The 20,463-nt window shown below is 42.1% G+C and overlaps 1 protein-coding gene across 2 annotated transcripts; it reads right to left on the reverse strand.

Annotated features, from left to right (window-relative positions):
• Window positions 1–120: 120 nt before the first annotated feature.
• On the reverse strand, window positions 121–20,072 carry ssbp3b (single stranded DNA binding protein 3b). 2 transcript variants are annotated; one of them, XM_085151305.1, is made up of 18 exons: window positions 19,885–20,072; window positions 19,091–19,163; window positions 18,895–18,956; window positions 18,723–18,807; window positions 9,700–9,789; window positions 8,547–8,621; window positions 8,248–8,310; window positions 6,940–7,003; window positions 6,757–6,830; window positions 6,473–6,537; window positions 6,341–6,389; window positions 6,031–6,066; window positions 5,875–5,929; window positions 5,721–5,785; window positions 3,656–3,734; window positions 3,467–3,495; window positions 3,278–3,379; window positions 121–2,140 (listed from the first exon to the last, which is right to left on the reverse strand). In XM_085151305.1, exons 1-18 carry the CDS (start codon window positions 19,938–19,940, stop codon window positions 2,111–2,113), a joined length of 1,152 nt encoding a protein of 383 aa, XP_085007431.1. In that variant the 5' UTR covers window positions 19,941–20,072; the 3' UTR covers window positions 121–2,110. The 2 variants fall into 2 exon arrangements, with proteins under 2 accessions (XP_085007431.1, XP_085007432.1); XM_085151306.1 differs by lacking the exon at window positions 8,547–8,621.
• Between the last annotated feature and the right edge of the window lie 391 nt (window positions 20,073–20,463).

The raw sequence follows: 20,463 nt of genomic DNA on the forward strand, positions 1-20,463 counted from the left end.
TGTGAATAACTCATTTTCTAATGTAAGCGTTTATTCGTCCACAGCTTCAGCAGTATCTTCAAACCTGAGTTACTCTAATATTAATGTGCGGTGAAAACAAAAACAGCCCACACGGTGAGATAAGTTATTGTAAAATTATATTAACAAGCAATCTTTCCTCAATTTGAAATAAAAAAATATCAGCAAATAAAGGCAACATAGGACAGATGTGTATAATGCATAATGTTCACAGGGAAAAACAAAAATTCTCATCACATTTACAAGACTGCGGCTAAGTTTATAATGATGCCTACTAGAATCAGTTTAGAAAGCTTTGACTAACTGAATAACTGGGGCAATATATGTCGTCAAAGTTTGTATCAAAATATAAAAAAATACGCGGATGGGCAAGAGACGGGCAGGACCAAAAGGACGACCAGTGATACAGGAAGGAAGTGTTAACCAGTATGTGTGAGAGATTCAAATGGGCAACTCATCCATATATCCATCAACCAAATTGGAAGTAACACAGAAGGCTACGACGATGAAGCGCACAGAGTGTTAAGCACAGGCAGGTAAAGAGATATACACCACATCTTAAAGCAGGTGTCCACATAGAGAAGAGCAGCACTAGGTAGTATGTTGTACACAGATTCTCAGCACTCATGCACTCACAAGTCTGGCTTCCCTTGACAGCACGCGGCAGCGGTCCAGCTGTCTAAACAGCCAAGAGTGGCAGAGTAGCAAACTGTCAACAACAAAGCCCCTTTCAGACATGCAGTCCTTTCCCATTAATCTGACGGCACCGAACGCGTCGGCTTCGCACCCGAACGGGCGCCCCGGTCACTTTTCTGCAAAGATTGCGACGGAAATCTCGAACTAGGTCCGACCTAGCGCTTTCAACTTGGCACGAGTCTGAATGCATTAACCGATGCACAGGATGACTGCCCGTATCTCTCGTCCATCTTTGATGTAGAGATCGCCCCAAACAGCAATGAAATATGACGTGACATTTTATCTCATCGGAAGCTATTTTTCATTTTCAGTACGGTGAAAACGTCGCTCTGTAACGCAGCGCATATTCCCCATGCAGAAGAGAGTCTGTGTTCAAAGGGCAGGGGCAGCTGTGGCAGAACGCACACGCACATGCACGCACACACTCACACACACAGACCCTGATCTTGGTAAAAATGTCACATCGAGTTAAACGTCCAACAGTGTGGCTACACTTCACTCGATGCCTAATGCTCGCTGCCACCAATGCGACAATTACTCTTTGCAACTGTCGCGGTTACGTCTGAATAAAGCTGCGAGGAACGACGACGTAAAAGTGACCAAAGCCTAACAGAATGCCGTCGCTTTGAGGGACTGATGAAGGCGGCAATGTTAAAAATCCCATGTCTGAAAAGGGCTCGAGAGACCGATCGATCTGGATCAATGTGACGCTGTAACAACACCGCTGCAAAAGGCTGTTGCAATAAAAGCCATATTCTTTCACATCGTTTTCCATTTTTAAGTCTCTTTAAATAGAAAGGTGGGCATTGGGCAGAGTAATACATTATTCAGAAAGGTGGCCACAGAGTAAAAGACAAATCCTCCGTCCCGTGTCAACAGATTTCTGTGACACCGTATGCATGGCGATGAGTAAAATGACGAGACAGACTTTCCAAGCTCACAATGCGTATGCAAACTCTCCAGTGTTTTAAGTGACAAAAGCAGATATTTCCTGCACATCTTGCACCACAAAGCAATCATTAAAAAGTACAAGAGGTAAACTTCCAACCTTTTTCTCTTCGCACTAGGATTAAAGAGGCTGAGAGGACTGAGCGGGGTCGGGAGGTTCTGCAAAGAACATAAAACGTGTCATTTATGCATTTCAGTAGCTGGTTTTCTCACACAGGGGTTGTGATAAATGGTGTAATTGTCCTTCATTTTGAGCAAGGAGCAGTAGTTTGCCAGCACTTTTGATTTTTTTTGTTTTGTTTTTGTCCCCCAATCAGCATTCTGGTGTTAGTGTGGAACCAAAATGGCGCCTGTCCCTGATTTGGTGCTGATGTGTTTGGCCGTGTCCTACAGTGACTTCAGATCCTCGGAATGATGGCAAATCGGGTCGGGTGAAGAGGGGGAGGGGTCACACGCTCATCGTCATGGTTGGAGAGTACTATGGAAACACACACGCAAGAAAAGGAAGCTTTAAAACATTCATGTGTTACTATAGTTTGCTTTATGTCCTAACTAGGGATGGGTACCGGTATCATGGCACCGGTTCTGTCATAAACGGTAGTAACCAGACCGAAAAGCAGCGCACATTTCGGTGCTTTATTTTTCCTAAGCTGTGATACACTTTAGATTCTAGCCAATCATTTTACGTTTCCGAGGATAGTAGGCGGGTCCAGGTACGTACGTTCTTTTAGAGCAGAGCTACAGATTAAAAATGCCCAAGGCGAAGCGGTCAAAGTCTGGCTGTACTTCACAGCAAAAGATGCAAACTCAGCAGCTGCAACAAGTGCTTTAAGCTGATACTGTGATACTGTCAAAGGAGGTAACACCTCAAATCTGATGAAACACCTGGCGACGCATAGCGTTTTTTTAAAAGCAGAAAAATGCGCCGTATTTGATAGCTTGCTGCGAGACCTCACACCGAGCACATCTACTGCGGGTGTGGTGCCTGTTATCGACCCGGAGTTAGCAACATTCCCCAAAAACCTGAAGAGGAGAGTCCTGGCCCCTAGCCCTGCCAGTGTAGCAGAAATGATGAGGATGATGATGCAGCAGCAGCCGTTCTTCTCTGCGTGAGTAGCTTAATGTTGTTCGTGTGTAATTTACGTTGAGTAGGCTAACCACGTTATTACATTAATGCATGTAAGGTGAACTAGCAAACACCATCATAGCTACATGCAGCTGTCTTCTTGTTTGATGGCAGATACTCCCTTCACCCTGGACAAAAAGGCTAAAATGACCAAAGAAAAAGTGGAAAACAGTTAAACATGAGAGGTTTTTGGACAAAGTTTGTGTTTTTTCCATTGTTTAAGCTGCTTCCAGCCAAGAGTGATACCATATATGCCCCATAGCTGCAGAAAAGGCTAACATTGTTATCTTTTTACAAAAAAACAGCTGAACATGAGAGGTTTTAGGACCAATTTTGTGTTCTCCATTCTTTAAGCACCGGCACCGTTTCAAAAGTCCCGGTTTGGTACTGGCATCGGATAAAACCTAAACGATACCCATCCCTAGTCCTAACTTGTGTCTCCGGCTTCATCACGGTAGAGCTCCAGCTACAAACACTCTGACGACTTACGTTCTCGCTCTGAAAGGAGTGGAGGAAGTTTCCACTCAGCTCCCCGTCATCCCTCGGGGTCCCGGGAGGATTGCTAATGCCACTTAAATTGTTTGGGGAATTCTAGTAACGAAGAGGACAAAGTTACCAGTTTAGTTTATCTGGGTTGAAAAGATAAGCAACATGGCTGCATTGGGGTTGTTTTTTTACCTTGTTCATTCCATCCATATCACCAGAACCTGAAAATTAAACCACGTGTGAAATTATTAAAACAATGTTCATGAGCCCATTTTATACAGTGAGTTCAGATAATAACATGTGCTGTCTTTAACAGGTGAGGATGCAATCCAAACACTTCACTGCTGTGTTGGTTTAATGCACTGTGGTGAGTCGTGTTACCTAGTGATCCATTCATGTGGTGTGGTTCCATCCCAGCCATGGCTCCCAGGGGTCCATCAGAGCCTGGGCCCATAGGGAACTAGGGGAAGGAGGGGGGGTAGTGGCATGAACACTTATCACAGCTCCGTAGCGGAGTTGCCGTACGATTAGTTAACTACCAAAATTTAAACTACCAAACTTAAAGTGAATAAAAGTGCAAGCTGCCTGAAACCCAATTACTAAAGATTATAACAGTGCATTTATTTATTTATGCCATTATAAGATCAGCCTCACGTTCTGCTTCAAGTCTTTCATTCTTTACCACGAGTGGAGGTGAAACTGTAGCCTCCAATATCACATATCACATAACAAGTGCTTTGCATCTCTGCTGTGTATTCTTTGGTAAACAGTGACAGCGTGTTCTAGAAAGACCAGAATTACTAGTGTTTTACGTTAAGCGTGATGTCATGCAATAGGAAGTGGCGTTTCCCACACAAACCCACACGTTCAATGAGTCAATCTGAGGCTGTAAAAAGATACTTCTGGTATTTTCTGTGGTACTTTTACTCCCTTCATCAGCAGCGTGAAGCAAAGTTATTATAGTTAACTAAATTAATGAAACATTGTAGCTAACTGAAATTCTTCAGCTTTCTTTGTAACAAACTGGGAAAATGTATTAACACGACCTTCCTAATGACTCTTTGGAGCGTTTGTTTATTGAGAGCTCTGGTGGTTTCTACATGGCTATGATTTAAGTGCCTTCATATAGTGTTGCAGATTTGTTGTTGTTTTGCCTAATCTCATTTTCCCACGGAAAACACCCACCTTATCTGACTATAATACACAAACCTGTGTGTGTGTGCTTGTTTCTTTGTCCTCAAACTCCTCTCAGACCACCAGGGGTTGAGCAATCCAGCATCTTTGGCCCCTTGAAGGGTCTCATCTATATCAGATATCGTGACGTCTTTGTGTTGCCTGGCAACTACCTAGCAACGTGCTAAAAAGCGCCCATTTTTAGCATTTATGCATCCATAATGCCTTATAAAAGCATCATATCAGTTTGTGTTTAACAATAACATCTAATCCCCCCCCAAAAAAGCATGGATAAAAAATACTATACATGTTTAGCAATCGCCTAGCAACAGAACTATATCTACCACCACATTTTCTACTTTTCCCAATGAGATTAAGTACATCAGTTTACCAGCACCACAAACAGGACAACATTACTGTAGCAAAACTAGTAAAAACTTTGTAACTTTGCTGTAAAAACTTACCAAATTAAAAACTAACCAGAAAATAAATAATTAGAATAACAAAGCTCAGGTTTATGTGTCTACAGGTCTTTCCATCTGCACTCACACAGCCAGACAGGCAGTTTGATGGTGTACAGTTACAACAGGTTCGTACCTTTATCACATGGTTGACACGAGAATAATGTAAAGAATTTATTTGTAATGAAAAGAGATAAATTTTCAGTGCAGCGGTCCCTCGTTGTTCTAAAAATAACCCGTGATAGGTGAAATATACGAAGTAGCCAACTTTATTTTTAACAATTATTATAGATGTTTAAGGCTGTAAAACTTCACTACACACTTTATACACTTTTCTCAGACAGGCAGGAACATTTTTACATTTTTCTCTCAAAGTTCAGACCTCGGTAGAAAAATAAGTCCAGTATTACAGAATGAAACCTGAGGCGTTTGCCTTTGACAGGGCAAAACGTTTCATCAACATTGTGTTTGTTGGGGAGAAAACGTACAAACATACAGCGCAGCACTTCACAGTCACACTGCTAACGATCGAAGATTTATGTGAATTCGACAAGCGAACGCATTCTGTACTGTACAGGAGACGCGGCACAAGATTGATTGACAATGGTCTACAGCCAATCAGGACGCAGAAGACAATGCGGTGTAAAAAAACAAATAAAACAACAACATGCAAAATTGCACAGAAAAAAAAATCAGCGAAACAGCGAGGCCGTGAAACCGCGTCACAGCGAGGGACCACTAACGTTATGCTAAATATATTATTACTTCTGATGAAATCAACAGTTCGGTTAAAGAAATAAAACAAGACTCACATTATTTCGGTTGCCAGGTCCAGTGTTGATCATGGTGTATAAATTGTCACCAGAGTTGTTTGAGTCTGACGGGGGAAAAAAAGTGTAAACGTACATTCGTGGATAGCACAAGAAAAGGCTCATGTTTAGCAGCTTAAGTCAGAGAAGCACTAACCTGCAGGGCTGGGCATGATGGGAGTGCCAGGAGGCCCTCCACCTCCAGATGCCCCCTTTGGAGAATGAAACAAAATAAAAAATGCATTAAATGTTATCCTTCTACGCTGTAATTTCTGTAGTGTGTGAGGGTTAAGACATCAGGATGTGTTCTCACCCCGTATGCACCAGGAGAGGGTGATGAGTAAGGCATCTGAAACCAAAGACATAAACATTACAGACCAGAAATGGGAGCACAAACCCTTTCCGTACCCCAAACTGTCATCATTCATCATTTGATCGTCCTAATACCATTATGGCTGTCTGTCCAACTGTCTGTGGAAACCATGATACATAATACTACAATTACATCCCACCCCACGGTAGAACCTTGCAGACTTCTGCAGCTCAGAGAGGAGATCTGGTTGCAAAGAATGAGCATTTCTCTGGGCTTATGTGTGAATTTGTGTGCCTGCATTTCTACTCACAGAGTTGGCATTGTTGGGATTGGGCCATGGCCGACCCGTTCCTGGGCCCCTACATAAGAACGCAAATGGAAATCTTGGTAAAATGTTGCACTTGATTTAAAATACATTTCAGACAATAAACAGGAGGCTCACATGTTCACTCCTGGCATGCCAGGGCCCATGGTGTTGTGTGGAGGCCTCATCCCACCACCAAAGTTCTGAGAAAACAAACAAAAATCAGCTTTGAATCTGAAACCACAGGGTCAAAATAAAGTCTTGCAAACCTATAACGGACACATCTGTTAACACTGTCAAAATGCTTTTGGTTTGGATTTGGTTGGCAAAACAAATACCTTCCTATCACAAGAACTAATAGGGTAAAAACCACTGATTCATCAAGGCAGTGATGATTGATTCTGTATAAGTAAGCAGCCAACCTGAGGGCCAGGCCCCATAGGCCCCATTCCTCGAGGGCCACTCATTCTCTGCATCGGCCCCAAGTTAGGATGACCTGAAGAGTAAAGGCATTCAAGATATAATAATAATTATTATAAATGAAAATAATTCCACACTAATGCATGATGTGCAGATGCATGTCATTAAAGTGAAATGACACACACCTTGTGGCCGTGTGGGGTCCATGTTGGGCAGCATGGGATGAGGACCTGGTCCTCCGCCGGGTGGCTAGTAGAAAAAACTTAAATATGAAAATTGCAGTTTGAAATTCACACGATTCTGTGGTGGGTGGTAGGGGTGGGGGGAAAAATGGATACTGTGTAGCATGGTGATATTTTGTTTGCTAATAATGTATGGATACAGGGACAGCAGAAATTGATATTTTGTTACAAAAAAGGTTTTTGTGCTCTGACTTCAGAGCATGTTGATCCTTTTTCTGAGCAAGAATCCTGACATTCCTTCACTGTCCAAATGTGTTTAACTTGTTTTTGGCAGCAATAAACATGACAGTTTACTTATTTTAATTTAAGACATGTTTTATTTTAATGAAGTTTAAAACTTTTTTATTTAATGTAAAATTATATTTTGTTTTAATTTACTTTCAAATTCTTCAGTTGCTGAAGGGGCTGCATAGTTTTCATAAACTGCATAGTTCAGAATAGCTATAATTGTACCAGATGGTTGATTCAGTTAAGTTGGACTAGACTGTAATACAAACCGTTCAGTTTGTCAACAATCAAACTGAAATGAGAGAAAGACTGAGTGTGAGACTTTGATATTAGAGAAAATGAATATTGATAAAGTTTACCTTTATGTACAGAATCTGAATATCGCAAAATATTTTAAAAATTGCAATAATATCGTATCGTGTGTTAAGTATTGTGATAATATCGTATCGTGGGATGTATGGTGATTCCCACCTCTAGTGGGCAGTGTTGCCAACTTAGCAACTTTGTCGCTATATTTAGCGAGTTTTCAGACCCCCTAGCGACTAAAAAAAGACGTGAAAGCGCATATTGCTTTTACTCTCAACAAGCAGCGGGTGCTGTAACGCAGTCAGTTCTTCTTTTACTGTTATGCTGTTTTGTGGATCAGGTTTAAAACTACTTATAAACACACACACACAAAGTAACTCCACCAGAGTGCCTATTTTGGGTCACTTTTGCCGGTCCAAGCCCGGGTAAAGGAGCAGGGTTGGAATTGTGACATTACAAAAAACAATAATTGCTAAAAGAATTTAATTTGTAGTTCTAAATAAATTCTAAATGCATTTAGGACGTTTTTTACTCACTTTATGTCTCGTCCACGATGTTATTTCTCTCTCCAACAACGTAGGTTACAATTACATTAGCATGAACAATTATGCAAATTAGGTGATGACGTCATTTAGCGACTTCTAGGACAGCCAATAGCGATTTTCCTTACTGAGGAGTTGGCAACACTGCTAGTGGGTGGGTGTGCAGGATCCCTACCTGGCTGGCCATCCGGATGGGTGGACCTCTTGGGCCTCCAGCGAAGCGAGGCGACATGAAAGACTACAACACAAACATACATTTAAATAAAGATTTGACAAACGTCTCTTAAACATCTTAAACGTCACACCAGTTTCTAGGTTTCATGTTGTGTGAATACTGAAAGCAGCATAAAGCTTTAAGCTGAAACAAATGCCAAAGCATGAAGCATCAGCACTGAGAACCAGCCTTGCCACATGACTGCACATAGCAAAACCGGTGAAAAAGAAAGAGAGAATGAGAGAGAAAGGCAGCGTTACCTGACTGTGAGGTCCCATCATACTGTTAGGGGGAGGAGGCTGAGGGTGAGGAGAGCCCTGGGGACCAGGAGGACCCTGTGGCGTCACATAAAATGAAGAGGCAAAGAGGACGATACGGGAGGGAGAGTGGGGAGGATGAGACGAGAGAGAAAGAGGGAGCGAGAAACCAAAGTGACAAAAGAGGGACAGACAGAGAAGCAGGGTTACTGCAGGGCAGAGGACAGTCGGAGTGCAAGTGTGGCGCAAAAAAAATAAAAAATGTACAAAATATAAAACTCTTGTTCATGTACCAAACAGTACGAGTGTGAGACTGAGCAGAGAACAAGCAGATGACAGCCTTGAGTGACAGAAAGAGAAAGATGGAGAGGATGTGCGCTCTTTTGCCTGTCAGTCAAGACATTAAGAAGCGTGCTACATGCAGCATGTTATCACTGCTAATTTTCCTGAATTAACAGCATCAATTAAGCTCTATGCAATTAGCTTTATAAAAACACTAAACACCGGCACTGTGTCGCTAATGTTGCTGAACTGACAGAGAGAGGGGTCTAATTGAGCCTCCTCAAATTGCTCCTGGTAGAGAAAGTACGAGTGTATGCATGCACTGATGGATAAACCTCAAAATGTCTATTCTGAGAATAACACGATCACATAATCACTCACAGCTTTGTGGCTTCTGCTTTATAATAAATTGCTGGATGTGTTGTGAATAGTGAGACAGAGGTTTACAACTTCATGTCACCCGTAACGAGTCAGTTCCACACAGCTGCCTGTGATAACTTTATCTTCATGAGATATTGATTTACAGGAGGTGCTGCACCTTTCGATTTCTCCATTAGGAGAAAATGGCCCAGCCACACCTTCCTGTTTACAGCACAAGAGGGGTCCAGACAGACAGCACCGCTGTGATGTTTGCTACAAGCTCGCCGAGTACACGGAGCACAACAAAGGGAAAAGCGGCACAGATACCAGTGTGAGACCTACATCTTCACAACGCGTGAAAAACTCGACAAGCATCAAAATAATCCCTCCGACCCCCCCACAGGAAAATAATATTTTAGATTTTTATATGAAACGATAGTTGACATGATATATCAGTTGATATATCAAAAAGGGGGGGTGTTGCAGACAATACGAGCGTAGTTTATGGACTGACCTGGAAAAAGGCAGGTGGCATTGGGCCCCCTGGCATGCCATCACCAGGGGGCATCCCTCCCATCACGGGGCTGGGAGCTGCTGCTGCACTCTGACAAAGAAGAAAACAGGAGAACGAGTCAATCTGAGGCTGAATCTGAGCTGATCTCAGCTGTAATGGGTTAATGGACAAAAATCTTATCCAACTCCGAATAAAGTTTCATGCATTTCCTTTTTAAACCTAATTCAACCAACTGTCACCCACCCACACACCCCTGCCCTCAATAATATATTAATGGGGTCCTTATTGAGGTCTGATCCCTGCTGATTCAGAATCCAGTGGATCAGATAAGCATCTGTGGGATGCAGTGAGTCAGTGGCTCCAAAGTGCTGCTGCACAGCAGGGGCGAGCTGGGCCGATTTCCTGCTCAAACCGCAGCCCTAATTCACTAATGTGCCATTTGCTTCGGTCACACGCTCCTAATTGACTGAGTTTTTCTTCCCTGTAGCTGAAGCAATCGGAGATGGGCTAATGTCTTCAGAGCTATGGGCTTTAGCTTCCGAAGAACAGACACCGAGCGAGAGAAGAACATTCAGTCATATTTTTTTAATGTGCAGCTCATTCGGTGAAGTGTAGGCAACTAGGCACTGACACTACAAGAAGGGATGCATCAGCATCCACGCTCGCGTATAGCTCTCGATGCCCAGAGCCTTACAGACATCGCTGGTCAATATCCAACACGCTCCCTTTTATCGACTGCACCTTGCCTAATTATATCTGCTCAGGCTGCCACTGCAGGGCCACTGTGAAATACCTCAGCAGGGAGAGATGTGAGGCCACAGTGAAAAGTCACATCTCATCAGGCTCCTTCGCCGCCAGGATGCATAAATTCCACTTCTCTACTGAGCGGCGTGGAAAACTCAGCATGGTGCGAGACTGAGAAATCGTCAAGCGTTCGTAGAATCTGGGGTTCCCTTAGATAGTCTACTGCTGCATAAAGGCAAGCACGAATGAGTGACGATATCAGTTGCTCTTCAGTTTACTGATATGCTTCTTCCCTCGTCTTGAGCAGTTACTCACTACTCGGCCCACTCAATTAGACGGGTTTCCTGTCAGAGTTTGAATAGAAAACCAAAGGCCAGTATTAAAAATAATACTGTGAGAAATCACTGAATAATATAAATTTACAAATGTACAAATAACTTCTAAGAATTAGAGCCAACCTAACTGCTAAAGCCTTTCATGGGCACTAGGTAACAATTATTAAAAATATACGAACATTAAATAGACATAAGTACCATATTAAATGATACGATGCTGAGAGACGGTAAACATCCATACTGAGGATGTTCAACATAAGCACTAATATACTCTACGTGGTAAAAGCCAGAGAAACCTACTTTAAAAAACGAAAACCAATAAAAACTCACGACTCTACATTCAAACAAGTTGGAGCAGTGAGGCTGGTGTTAATTTTCACCCCCGTGTCGACAGTAGAGACTTTCACTTCAGTAAATCTTCATCGTCTTTGGTCATTTACGCTCACAAAGACAACACTTTGTATGAGCCTGTGTCCACAGTAAAACCTTAAAAACGCAGCATTTTAACAGTGCTGTGAAGGAAGGTGTGGCACTTTCCTTTATCCAGGATCAAAACAGTAAAATGAATCCATGTTAATTTAATTTGGCAGATCATATTTTTTCACAATGCACAGATCGACTCCTGCACCAGAGCTTTTGGTAAGACTTGCGGGTTGATCAGTGATTCGTGCTTTAGCTTATGAATCTGCACATATATCAGTTCTTTGGGGTTCTTATCTCTGTTTTGCATGTGGAAACATCATGATTCTGATCACATAGTGTAATCTAATCTATACAGAGTTGTGCACAATCCTCACAAATGCAACTCTGCTGATGCTGTTTTACATTAATCTATTTTTCATTCTAAACAGAGGTGAGCAGTTTAGAGTACTAAACAGATGCACTTTGGCTTTAATCAAACACATTTGCATTATATATTACATTACATATATTTCATGTTAAATTCTCTGGGCATGCCTTTCTATCAAAGCGAAATTAGAAACAGGACTTTCACCTTCTTTAGTGGGAAGGACATGTTACAAGCAGAAAATATAACTGAATCATCGCATACCTGAACACAACCCGTTTTGCAAGATTTAAACTGCCCAGGCAAGTCATCCACATGCAAATTAAACGAGGAGGATGTCAGGATCCTGCCTGACACATTTACTGACATGGAAGAGTCACCAGGAAATAAACAAACCAAAAACCCTTCAAATTTAGCAGCATTGGGTTTATCCTGACCAAAGGATACTTGCACAGACCAGGTGACTAACTGTAAGAAAAATAAATAATGAGTAGCCTGTTAAAGCAAATGCAGACCCACTTCCACACAGGTGTACTGCCACAAATGATTATTTTTGCAATTAGTCGACTAGTCACCGATTATTTTTGCAATTAGTCGACTAATCAGATCATCATCCATTGGACGTAAAACGTACAGCTTATTGCATCAGCAGCATCTGCTCTTATATAACTATCATTAGCTTACAGCTTGAAGTGTTTAAGGTATGTGCTAACTAAAAATAAAGACAAGATGATAGTTTATTAAATTTTAATGAAATTTGCAGATTGTTTCGGTGAAGTTTAATAAACTCCTTGCTATCTAAAATATAACAGGACACCGGAGTATATTCATGAGCATCTCACACTTCTGATAATCAGCTGTCTGCTTGACGTTTATTCAGCTGTGTAAAAACTATAACTTTAATCTCAGCCAAACCGATTTACTCAGGAACAAATAAAATACTTAAAAAAAGCCAAACAACAACATTTTAAGTTATCTAAGTGACTTATATATGTTTAACCTGAGTAGCGAAAGACAGCGGTGGGTTTGAAAACGATTTGGGGAGTCCGGTGTTCTCACGGCTCTAGTGAGCCTAGCCCCCGGCTAGCTATCGAGCTAGTGGCTAACAGACGTCTCCGAAAACGTCGGAGCGCTTTTGAAAATATGTGGTGTCTTGATAAACTGAGCAGATATTTGAGGTTTACACAGCTACATTCTCGCCTGAAAATATGTTAAACGTTTATTTTGTGACCCAGAAAGAATAATAAGAGTAATATTAAAACTAACTAGCTGCCGCCATTGTTGGAAACTGAGCTGGGCTGCGCTATGAATTCTGGGACAAAGCTACTTCTTCTTCTTCGGGGTTTAACGGCAGCTGGCATCCTTGTACATGCAGTGCTGCCATCTTCTGTTTCAGTCCGTTATTACACTCTTAAATCCTACTACTTATTCCTGCGTCTTTTGTGATCTTACAAAGCTTCAAACGACGCGTCGACTATTAAATTAGTCGTCGACGATTTTGATAGTCGACGCAATCGTGACAGCCCTACTGCCGAGTACAATTAAGAAATCAGGATCCAGTCATGCACTGCGGCATGTACAAAAATGCTGAGCAGGCCAGTTGCTTCTGATTTTGCATTAAGATAGCAAGAGCTATGACTCTGAAAGAGGGCTCACTATGGAAGCACATGTGACTGGAGCTTCAGTCTCCTGCTCAAGTGTCTGGTGTGTTAGTTGTTGTAGTACGGTAAGGTAAGATCTAAACTCTGGTCAATGAGAAAGACACTGAAGATTATTGTTTGATACCACATATTTGATAGCTGTGATGTCCTTGTATTAGTGCAATATGGACGGAAACAGAGGGCCGTTTCTTCCTCGGGTGACTGCCGTGGATGTTATAGTTCAGCATCTGTGAATATGCCATAGTCCGCTTGGATCCAACGGGTGTAAATCTCACCAACAGCTGGTGAGCTCGAGGCTCAGTGCGCTGCCCACAACAGCATTACATTATAATCTCTGCCTGAGAACGTCAATAGCAGTGATCAAGCTGTGTCAGCAAAAACTCTTCATTGGCAATTACATACACAGAGTTATTATAGCAGGCTCGCAGTGCATAATCCCCACATTTCAAAGATCGATGCATATTTGACAGCTTAGTGATGTAAAAATGATAACCACTGATCTACAAAAATGCACACACAAAAAAAATAAGTGAGAAACGCATCACCCAACAGATGAACAAAATGATACAGGTTTGAACCCTTGACCCCAAAGTGAAGGGATCCAGTGACTCTGTTAGATTGTGAGCTTTAGTTTGTCCGCTTAGAATTAAGGGTCACTAGAAATCAATAAAAGCTTCCAATGAAAGGTTTCTATCCTGATGTGAGGGTGGATTTCTTTCATGTGGGGTCAATAGATGTTTGAATGAATGAAAAATAATCTGAATCATAATATTCGGCCTTCGCAGTCATTAGGTATTAAACCACTTTAACGCCTTCTTGTAGATGAATGTGGGCTGCAACACCATCATCATCATCATTAAAAGCCAAATGAGGGAAACAGGACAGAGTAATTCCTTCCAGTTGAGTGTCCAGACTCAATTTCCGTGACGCTGTTCTAGCAGCATGTGGTGGCCCAACACCTTACTCTTTAGTTTGCCTCCCATCCCCACACAGTCTTTGTTATCACTATTACCGTTTTTACTGTTTTATGCTTGCTGCTTTAAGGTTTATGACAGGAAGTTAACAGCACTGTGATCAGTCAGGGACAACGCCACAGACTTGAAAGCCAGTGAAAGAAGTTGCAAGAAAAGAAAAGGAGCGACTGTTGTTTAACATATAGAGATTCAAATCTGGCTTTTGATTAAGGCTTGAGTTGATATCCGGCTAAGGCTTTGTTAAGACAAAAGCTTTCCCTGATTCTCCCCCAAAACAGGCTTAAAAAATACTCGGAAATGAAAAAAGGAAATTTAGAAACAAAAAACAGGCAAATGTGATGACTTATCACTAGTTTACCTGTTCATTATTTTATATTATCCCCTTATGCTCAATGATCAAGGTTAACTCCTGAGTGTCTTTCTGGTTTCTCTCTTGAGCAACCACACGATTAGCGCAGGTGTTCAGCCCAACAATAATCTGATGTAACGATAAATTATTGCAGTGAAGCTGAGCAGATACCCAAAGCCTTTCTGCCTTCTCTAGAGTTATTTTTGGGCCAATTTTCATATACACATAAGAATCCTTTATGACATCCTGGCTTTTCTATCACATTAGAGTTTATTTACGAAAAAAATCAAGACAGATTTTTTTGTTTTGTAATTGTCAAAAAAGTGTCTCACAAAATTTAGCGCAGGTTTTCTAAAGCATTGCCTGTCTTAGCGAGCAAACCTCGGAGGTGACACTGCAAAACAGAAGTGAGGCCAAATCTAAATGATGCTTTGATATGTTGATGTGCAATTATGTCCACATGGGAAAGTGAACTTTTTTTTTTAAACTGAATTTTGTAACTTTGGTCACAATACTGTCATTATCATTGATGCTGTAATACTGCTTGGAGGACTTCAACAGGACACAAAAAATTCTAATCTTCAGACAAAGCCTCACAAAATTTATCAGACGCATTACTGATTTTCAAAACTGTAACAACTGAGAACAATCACCAGCAAAGGCACAAAACAGGAAGTGAGGGGCCTCAGCAACCATCACGTATATTGTATCCAAATCTAATGTATGGACTCGACACTAATAGGTTATCCAAAGGAGAAAAACAAATTGTCTGAGCTGACTTTCAGTTTTGTTTGTTTGATTTTATTTGCACCCTACTGACGGAACTGTAGGTAAAACTGTTATTCGTAGTTTTAACTTTGTTTTTATTGTAACTTCCTGAAATGCAAAGTAATGTCATAAAGATTCATCGTTTTTTATTCATTTACTTACATCTAAAATGTGTATGTGTGCTCCAGTAAAGTTGCTCATTGGTTCTAAGTTCAAATAGCATAAACAAGCTGTAATTTTACATTTGTTAAGAAAACAACGATATAAGGATTTACCTTTGCTTTATGATTTCTAGCCATTTAGCACATTAGCCAAAACAGCCCCACAGTTAACCTAACAATTAAAATGTAACCATTAATTTCTTTTCCTTGATTTTCTTTGTCCTACCGTGTGTGTGTGTGTGTGTGTGTGTGTAAGAGAGGATTGTATTTTTTGGTTACATTAAAAAACTGAAAGCAGCTGTTACTGTGTTTATCACAGAAAAAGGCTAAGCTACATTTATGGCTTGTTAAGTGGTTTGTGTTCATACAATCCCTCTGTCTGGCCCCTCCAAAGCAAAACTGGCGTTTGTTTTGATCCTCTACCCTTAAGTAGCCCATTCCTGGAATGAGGCCTGCAAAGAAATAATGAAGTAAAACAAAGCTGTATTTAAGGTATTGACCGCAAAGTCATAAAAAGACGTCAACAATCTACATCCCTGTAGAAGAACAGACACTGTTTGCCAGACTGAAAAGCTACGTGCATGGTGAGTTCCCAGGCATGTTATGTTAGATCGTTATCACGCAGCTCTAAAGCCACAGCTGTGCTCGTTGGACTGTTCCAAGGAGTCCAGTGCTGCTTTTGGTCTAAATAAGCTACGTCTCCCCAACGACTCTCTGGTACCGGAAAAGGGCAGATGTCTCAGTCCTGCCCCGGGCTATGAGGCTCTTGTCTGGGCCCTTTCTTACAACTTCCCAGGGGAATTTTCCTTTAAGACAGACAGACGACCACCCCCCCCACCCATCATGATTCAGCACGTGTGAATGTGTGTACTTTAAGGCAAACAAGTAATTCCAGCCAAGCAAATTCTCTTTGAATGCTTGAATCGCTGAAGGAGGTTACAAAAGGCCAGAGTGGCGGCGGATGTGCTTGTGCTCCCTTTACAAAAACAAAGACGAGGGAGGGGGGTGGGACGAGGGAAGAGAAACAAGCAAAGAGGAGGGTGAGGATAACCAAGAGCTTGACTGGGGTAATTTTTAAAATATAATGAATCCAAAAAAGAAAGAATAGAAATGAAGCTTTTTAAAGTGGATGAGAGAGAAACGATGTAGGCGTTTGAGCCGCAGCACAGACCACCAGCACAGCTCATGAGCTAGCGTGCTCCTAACAGCCTCACTTCTTCCACTGGAACCGATTCTCAAAAGAAACCAGCCTCTATGTTTAGCTTGTAAATGTTTAACCATCAATCAACATCATAAAACCCACTCTGGATCCTGACTGGATGTTCTTTCCCTCGCAGGTCCCCTCCACTTTACATCTCCCTCCAGTCTCCCTCCCCAGCCCCCTCCTCTTTTATTCCCTCAGCTCCTCTGCGGTGGTGGATGCTGGGCATATGCCACGCTGCCACTCCCCTTTTTCTTTTTCCAATATGCCCCTCAGCTCCATGACAGCCATCAATCAGCCGCTGACGCCATGGCGACAGGGCCCCTGGGGAGCGTTCGTCAGGCCCAGCGTGAATACGCCGGAGCTTTACGAGGGCTGCCGGCTAACAGAACAGCACTCACCTCCCCCACACCTAGACAAAGGCTTGGGTCCAAGGACTCGTACTGTCCACACACACACACACACACTTCATTGACCTCCTCAATAAACACAAAGAGAACCAACATCAAACTGAAGGGTAACCACAAGATGTCAGGGAGAACCAACCGTGCAGAAACTCTCAAAGCTCCACGCCACAGCAGCACACTCCCCAGACTGACATTTCACTGGTCCTTCATTTGCTTAATGTTTTCCATGCAAAGGAAATGGCTTCAGTCAAACCAAAAGATACAACTTAACATCCTATTTTGTGTTTTTACTTCCTTTAAAAATGATGTTCCCATTTTCCCAGAGATTAATTCTCTAATTCATGTATGGAAATACAATTTTCCCAAAACAGACTCTCCGATCTTTGACGCAATCACAGAAAAGGACGAGCATATTCTACACAAGCAAGCAGCCAGAAGCAATCAATTACCATTAAGTAGGCTAGTTGAATTAAGGCTGACTGTCAAACAAAAACGCCGTCTTTCCTTTGTATGAGCTGCAATAATAAGGAATGTGGTTACTGAAAGGGCAGAGCCACGCCGTAGCCTCTCTCTTGGCTCCCAGGTCACCTGCCAGATCAGGAGGCCTGTTACCTTGACAACCCTATCTGCCAAGAGCAGGACCAACATCTCAGTTTTAACCCCTTCCTGTCTGGTACACCACTAACCCGCCTACAAACTGCACTGTGCATCAATCATCCTAAGAGGGCTCCTTAACCTCTAATGTCTTTCCTATGCTGATACAGCACAACCTGAAAAGTCTTTCTATTTTATTTACATCAGCAGCACCGTTTTAATCTTTGGAGGCAGAAAGAGACATTAGGAGGGGAACGGCAGAGGCCACAGACATTCAGTTCAGTTTCTTTTAATCTATGCAAGGTTCTTTTTAATGTTCTTTTTTTGAATGCTGACTCAAAGCAGGAAATGAAATGACAACAGCACCTCAAAACTGCATAATTATCAAGATGCAAAGCACCCATACCATGCAAATATAGAACTGCTATCGTAAGAGAAGCAATGCGCTACCAAACCATGCACATGTACCGAGTGATACCTCATAAATTCGGGATGTAAGGCTGCTCCGGCAGTTCTTCTGTTTCAAATCCATTAGGATTATGTCACTGCAGGTAATATGTTTCAACATGTATCGGCGCTACCACACATTCAGGCAGCTGGAGGTCTTAAACAGAAATAGAGCTGCGTGCATGAAATTATCCGATGCCGTGCAGAACACACCGGAGGTTCTTCGTCTTCACAACTGAGGCAGCAGGGAGCTTGGGCTAAGGGGAGAGCACTTGACAGGTCTGACTCAGGACATGCTGACATCAGCATCATTTTCCCAGAAGCCCATAAAGCTCATGGTTGGGCGCAGCATTCAACCCACCAACAGATCATGATAGCTGATCATAAATCAGCAGCAGACACAAAGTGTTTAAAATTGCATTAGATGGTTAAATACAGCTACAAGGTGCTACAGGGAATACATTATGACATAATGAAAAAAGTTATATATAAAGACAAAGTCTTTACATCACTTCTCAGCCTCAAGCACAAACTTATTGTCTCCTGGCGAACAAAAGGAAAAATTTGCAACAGTTTCCTTGTAAGCAGTACTCACATAATCATGGAAAGCTTTTGCTTCGCTGGAGTGGTCACATGTCTCTCTCCTCTCTGGTGCAGCACAATACAAGTCCCAGAAAACACTGTGGACAAGAGAGCTCATGAAGCCAAAAACCCCCAACTCACACACAAGTGGACATTTTATTACATTACAAAGAGATGACACTTACCACCACCATGAATGCAGGAATCCAGGGGGTTCACCGAGTGTTATGTTTTTCTCCCATCGGATCTAGGACAGCACAATTTTAATAATTATCTATGGGTATCACTTTAACAATACTGTCCTCGAAGAATAAAAATAAATGTTTAAAAATGTAAAGGACGTGTTAATGCGGTTAAACTTTTACCCTAAATGCCACATACCTCTGATAAAAAGGTCTGTGCAGACTTCTGTGCCCCTATGTGTAACAAATACTCATACACGTAAAGAGCCAACCTGCGGGGGAGAAAAAAATAATAACAAATTGAGGTTTAATTTAACAAACTTGACCAAGTAGCAAAGCAAAATCACCAAACATCAGGTTGAATCTTCCTGTACGCGAACAATGAGTGATTAGAGTCGGGTAAGGCCCTCTGAACAATGGCTGCCAAATACCAGATGCCAAAAAATTAAATTGGGACTCGTAAGCAAAGCCAAGGCTGGTGAAGACTCAACAATCAGGAGGTTAAAAGAAAGTGTGGAGGCAACGGCGTAATTTAACGTCGTGATGCGAAACATTTAAAGAAAACAACAGCAGCCTGTTGTGTATTAGCTAGGTACAGTATCTTGGTGGCAGTGACGGGGCTGAGGGAAATTAAAACGGAGCCTATCCAGAGAGCGCAACAGAGAAAACAATGTACTGTAGCACGGCGATGTTATTGTTTTACTCTCTCCGCACCGTCGTCCGAATAACCGCAAAAATCTCAAACAACTGCCGATAAAAACACAAGTAAACTACAACCGGAATCGGCTGGAAATGTGTACAAAATCAGCAATAATCTACATGGAGCAGAACACGGCTCAAAGGAGGAATGGCGAGCAGACAAGGCGGTTCATTCAATTGCATTCTCGGTAAGAGGAAATCGCCTCTTGCTAGCCTGTCCAGCAAACAACAGAGAGCAAGAGGGAGCAACTTACGAGGTAAAAAATACACAATAATAAACGCTTCTCGGCTTACTTTTCTCGTGCTTGGCTGTCCGACGGCACCGGGGTCCCTTTGCCTTTGGGAAACATTGTTTTGTTTGGAGGACGCCCGCCTTCTCTTTCTTTTTTTTTTGCTATTTCATCTGTCAGATCATCGCGGCCGCGACCCTCTCGCACTCCAACCGCACTCCTCCTCAACCCGACGACTCAACCGAGCCTGCTCCGGAGGAGGGGGAGAAAGAGGCGGAGCCACGTCTGACTGACGCTCCCATAGGCCAATAGAAACACAACAATCGCCTTAAGGTCTGCCTTTTCGTGCTTACCGTTTACTGGTTTTAACGTCGGTTCTGCGATAACAAAAGTGCGCGATTTAGCGCACAAATCCACAGTGGAGGCGTCGTTTCGTGAATTTGTTACGCTTACAGTGTAAATAAAGCATTCTGGTAATTAAAGGAAATGTATATTTTACCTTTCTAAAAATGTTTACACGTATTTTTAATCAACCTACTAAAGGTTACCAGAGCTCTTTAAAGCTTTATATTTATTTGAATTCAGTCAAGTTAAAATAATAATGAAATCTTGACACAACCATAAAATAGAATCGAATAAAGCT

This window comes from Neolamprologus multifasciatus, chromosome 23 (genome assembly GCF_963576455.1).
Source record: "Neolamprologus multifasciatus chromosome 23, fNeoMul1.2, whole genome shotgun sequence".
In the NCBI taxonomy this organism is placed as follows: Eukaryota; Metazoa; Chordata; class Actinopteri; order Cichliformes; family Cichlidae; genus Neolamprologus; species Neolamprologus multifasciatus.

Excerpts from the sequence above, each read along its gene's own strand:
- ssbp3b (XM_085151305.1), bottom strand. The coding sequence starts at position 19,940 with ATGTTTCCCAAAGGCAAAGGGACCCCGGTGCCGTCGGACAGCCAAGCA. Across the intron at positions 6,067-6,340 it reads ATCCCAACAATGCCAACTCT|ATGCCTTACTCATCACCCTC; the intron begins GTGAGTAGAAAT and ends CTTTGGTTTCAG. Across the intron at positions 5,930-6,030 it reads CCTCTCCTGGTGCATACGGG|GGGGCATCTGGAGGTGGAGG; the intron begins GTGAGAACACAT and ends CATTCTCCAAAG.